Consider the following 5,463-nt stretch of genomic DNA (forward strand, 5'->3'; position numbering starts at 1 on the left):
AAATGGTGAAGTTGAAATCATCCCTTCGTAAATTTTACGGACGCCATCACGAGTTGGTTGACCGTTATGGAATATGTTTCACAAATGATATCGGATATGTTACTTACGTCATGTACGTCGTAACTACAATCCCCTTCCCTTATATGAATGTGACCTACCGAATTAGACTATTTACCGGACTTGTTATCACTAAAGCAACACGACGGGTGCCACATGTTGAGCAGGATCTGCTTACCCTTCCGGAGCACCTGAGATCACCCCTAGTTTTTGGTGGCGTTCGTTATGATTATTCTTTAGTTTTCTATGTTGTGTCATGTGTCTAGTGTTTGTCTGTTTGTCTTTTTCGTTTTTAGCCATGGCGTTGTCGGTTTATTTTCGATTTACGCGTTTGACTGTCCCTCTGGTATCTTTCGTCCCTCTTTTACATTAGCTGTATTTGACAAAACTTTTATGAATATTTCGTCCTCAATGCTCTTCACCTTTGTACTTTATTTGGCCTTCAGACTTTTGTTTTATTCGAGCGTCACTGATGACTCTTTTGTAGACGAAATGCGCGTCTGGCGCAAATACAAAATTTCGATCCTGGTTTCTATGATGAGTTTATCCACAATTAACTGGATAAAAATACGGATAATATACTGGAATTCAACACTTCATATGTTGAATTTTATTATCGTCATAAAAAGACATACTTATTACAAATATGAAAACACTGTAATTTTGTCTTTTTTAAGTACCCATAGGTTACCTCTTCCGTCAATGGTTAAAGACTTTGGTCCGTCTATTTCATCTTTTGAAGTCAGTATGTCACGAATATAATGACCGTCTGATGTAAAAAGCGCTATGCTATTATTGTTCTTATCAGCAACGAACACGTTTTCATAACGATCTTCACACATTGCTACAAAATCTGAGCTTTCATTTCTATGCAAGTGTGTAAAGTCTCCTGTTAAGGAAATTGCATAGATTTCCTTAGAATATGCAATAAGAAAGATTTTTGACTGAGTATATAAAACGAAATTTGCTGGATTGCCACTTCCTTTTTTTGAAATGTCCGCACTAATAAAAGTTCGAATTATTTTACCTGTTTCATTGACTTCAAAAAATCTGCAGTCGCAAATAATAAGCATATTTTCATTATCCATGAGGCATGCATTTCTTGTTTTGCAATGATGTGATACATCATGTTCGCACGGATTTATTGCCACGCCTGTAAATTCTCCTAATTCCATTGGTACTGATTTGATTGTATTGCCACTCCAAACGAAGAGACCTTTAGTATTCATTCCAATTATTGTAAATCTGGTCCCATTCGTTTGTGAACTGCTTGCTTCCTCTTTCTTGTCTCCATTTGGATCAAATTTCATAACTTTGGCACTATAGTAAGGGCCACCAACATGCTTCTCGCGATTGATATATTTCAATCGCGTAACATACACATACGAATCGCATACCGCCATAATACTTTTCAAATCAGAATCATTTTGAAAGTTCATTACCGTTGTCATTTTCAATGTGTTTCCAAATATATGAATTTGAAAGGATGGCAATTGTGTTTTTTTTAAGACCGTTGTGCTTTCTTCTCTCTTTATCTTTCCAAAATAATGTTTCATTTGGTGATGAGAAAACGTGCCAGCATGAAATTTTGGAATACATAGCTTCATCTCAAACTGCGAAAGATGTTCATCGTACATGATAGACTGTCGGTTTAGAGCACCGCTATATCTAACTATGTTGGATGCGACGCCACATCTGATAGTTCCCTGCATTGTCTTTAGTAATTTAATCATAGCAATCCGATTTAATTCAGATTCTTCAATGAATGTTTGAATAATTTTCTTGTCTGCTTTGGAAAAAGATTCTAAGTCGTAAATGCTCTCCGACAACATCATATCAATTGACTTACACATGATATCTTTCAGGTTTAAAGCCATACTCTTCAGTTCAGTTTTGGTTTGTTTAATATGGGTACAATATTTCTTTTCTTCCTCCTTTGCATTTTGTATTATATTGTCCATGAAAGGTACTTTTGATTGAAGATTTATAACCAATGCGTCTAAAGATGAGATCGTGTGTTTGACAGTAGACTCTAAATTATTAGTTTTGTGACAAGCATGTTTAGATTGTGTGCATTCATCACAAATAGGCAAATTGCATGACTTACAGTAAATTGAAAATGACTTCCCGTGTTCACTGCATTGTTCGTTGTCCTTCGTCCCTTGATACTGTTCGACAGGTATTTCTGGGTTCACTTTCTCGATTAATTTATGTTTTCGGAATGTTCTATTTCTTAAATGGTATTCGTGGCAAATCCTGCACATGTTTTGATCGCAATCCACACATCTGGAATAGACTACCATTTCGTCGCACATTCCACAAGTTATTTCATAATCAGATGTTTTTTCCTCATTACATGATGATGTTACCATGAATGGACACAATGGAAAATTTTCAATACCTTCTTTTGGAACAGGCAGGTTTCTCCTACAAAGCGGACATCGGAATGTTTGCGTATTTTCTATCAGCTTTTCCAAACAAGGTGTACAAAATACATGAAAACAGTTCAGAATCCTTGGAGATGTATATTCAGACTTGCATATTCCACAAATATTATCGGCCTCCACAGATTGACTATACGCCATGACACTTGTCTATCAATTATATGTGTACAAGAGCTAGTCACGTCTATTAAAATTTTCAAAGTCAATTCTTCAATAGATTTAACATGTTTAAATAGCTCATGTTTTTATCATTTCTGATTTCAAGGTTACCTCATTGAAAATCATTAGGTGTATGGGTGGGCATATTCAAACTGCATTTATCTATTTCTGAAAACGTTTCATCCGATAAATCCGTAAAAAATATGTTTCCGTTAAAAATGTTAAGTTGAAGAATTTCATTTTCATATCATTCTGAAAAAGGTAATATAAATATAATATAGATACAACATGTAAGGGTTCAAATTACAGTGTATGCATATAGTTCTGTCAGAGCAGACGATCTTTTTACAGAAGTTTTCACGTTTAATGTACTAATAGTCGTAATAGATAGGGTGTCGTCCTCCATCTTGGATTTGGAAATACCAGAAAACAAGGTCTAGATCTTTAATAGAATGTGCAAATGTTGAGAGTAGTAGGAAATTCATGTGTAAGAACTTTCATTTCAATATAGAAAATGACATGTTTTATCATATTTATGGTTGTATTTTATATGTAACGAAAACTTTTGTTTGGTCATTTTTTGTTCCACCTTTGCCATATAAGGGGAGGCAACTCAAATGAAAGGGCAGATAATTCAGATGAAGGGACTTTTACAATAGAATGTGTTAGGAATTTACCTTTTTTATTATGTAGCAAGAACTGAAAGCATACTAGTTAAGCTATCTTCTCATATGTTATCTCATGTAGTTTACGCTTTATTGCAGAAAATTGGGTTTTCCACCCATAATCTATACAAAATCTGTCAATTCTGAACACCGTGTAGTGTGAAAATAAGCCCCGTGACCCATTATTTTTATTAACTTTTTTTTAAAAGCATGATATAAATTACATTTTGGCAAATTATTAAAAAATTCTATGGATTATAATTTAGACACCCCATCTACCTTAACCTACCGTTTTCATCGTGTTTAAAAATGCCAGCAATGTACGTACCAAGTCAGGAATATGACATTTGATTTGGTCGAGCGTTAGGTTTTGTTATGTTGTAGGGACTTCTATTTTTAATTTACTTGGGGTTCAGTATTTTCATCAACACATTTTTTTCACTAAGCAGATATGGTTAGTTTGAATAAGAGACGACCGTTACCAGTTGGAAATTCAAACCTCATAAGTTGTCGATAACGTGAATTACTAACAAAATATAAAGAATACATGCCACGTTGGAGTTTTGAACAGGAACGAAAAGAAATGACACAAATCGTAAAATGAGAAACGAAACGAAATGACAAAAATCATGATATGAGAAACAATCGAAACGGAACTCAACGAAACAAACTAAGCTAGACGAAATCAAACATTTAATGTAATTAAAAGCTAATATTGTCATAGGCTACTACGATTCCACTAATAGATAAACTTTCAAGTTATGCAAGGCATTAAAAAAAAACGAACACTTTATTTTCTGTTGCTCCTTGTGTTGGAATTGAAATTATGATAGCACACATATAATTATGTTTTTACTCTGCGTAGAGCACTATTTACATAGGATACTAGATTACTGGCATGAAAATACGGATTTTTTGTGTTATTAAATTTGCTGTTACAAAATATTAAAAATTATTATAAATTAAGGAATGTATCTCCCTCATGCAAAACTCTGATTTCTTTCACGGCTTTGGCTATACTTTTTGGAACTTTTGGATTATAGCTCTTCATCTTTTATATAAGCTTTGGATTTTACATATTTTGGCCACGACACTATCAATTTCAGCTACACCCATAATATAAATTTGAATGTGTATCTAAGCTAGATAAATATTCTTATCTGTTTATCTGTATACAGTATCCAACAATATCATATATTAATCTACGCGTGTCATGTTTGGAAGCCATACTCTACAGTTGAATATTTGTATGTCTTATATATGGGGAGTATCACTTTTCTTCTTCTTTTCGTTTTTGTACTATTTAGTCCATAAAGAGTGCATGCTTTGTTAATATTAGACGTATATAGCTTGCGTTAGGTTAAAATTGAGATCATGTCTTGATAGTTTAATCTACATGACAGGTTGTGTTGCAAGTTTGCTTTCATTTTTGCCTCACTTTGCAGGCAAATTGCATAAATCACAGTGCATAAAAATGCATTCATGGGCTCATTTTACATTATACTTGTTCCTTTTCCATTTATATAAATCATGTGTGTTCAGGACTGTGTTCATTAGACGTTCGCGGTACCGCTATGTATGAATTGTAACGTCACGCTACTTATGACGTTGAGATTTATGTGCAAGATGAGTTTTAGAATCATTACAAGTAGAAACAACTAGTAGTTCTTATTGTGCCTAACAAGTCTGATAATACCACTCTAAGATATTGGTGCCGAAGGACCAAGATGAGTTCGAAACTACGTTCGATACGTGCAGGACACAGAAGTGTTATTTCCCGACTTTTGAAGAAATTTGAGGACATCCGAGACGACGGAGATGAGCCCGTGAACACTGAAGAGTTAACTAAAATTGTGAACAATCTGTTGAAGAAACAAGAGACACTACAAAAATTAAATGAGAACATTCTAGAAAATCTTGATGAAGGAGAAGTAGAAGCCGAGATCGTCGATTCAGATGAGTATGCTTACACATTAGATGGAAAAATAACGCAAATACAAAAGCTCATTCTTGTCAATACATCCGCACTCAATACAAATGCAAAAGATTTCGTCAGTTATAGCGGCCCTTCTCATTCCGCCCCTGCTCAGCCCGCTCATGATCAACAAAGTTATGCTCAGTCCGCTCATGATCAACAA

At 34.4% G+C, this 5,463-nt stretch overlaps 1 protein-coding gene across 1 annotated transcript; it reads right to left on the reverse strand.

The window, feature by feature from the left end:
- Nucleotides 1-695: 695 nt before the first annotated feature.
- LOC143055227 (uncharacterized) lies at nt 696-2,817 on the reverse strand. The gene has a single exon (XM_076228360.1). The coding sequence runs from the start codon at nt 2,640-2,642 to the stop codon at nt 696-698; it is 1,947 nt and encodes a 648-aa protein (XP_076084475.1). The 5' UTR covers nt 2,643-2,817.
- Nucleotides 2,818-5,463: the final 2,646 nt, after the last annotated feature.

The sequence above is a fragment of the Mytilus galloprovincialis genome, chromosome 12 (assembly GCF_965363235.1).
Source record: "Mytilus galloprovincialis chromosome 12, xbMytGall1.hap1.1, whole genome shotgun sequence".
Lineage (NCBI taxonomy): Eukaryota > Metazoa > Mollusca > Bivalvia > Mytilida > Mytilidae > Mytilus > Mytilus galloprovincialis.

Coding starts and splice junctions, on each gene's coding strand:
- LOC143055227 (XM_076228360.1), bottom strand. CDS start 2,642: ATGGCGTATAGTCAATCTGTGGAGGCCGATAATATTTGTGGAATATGC.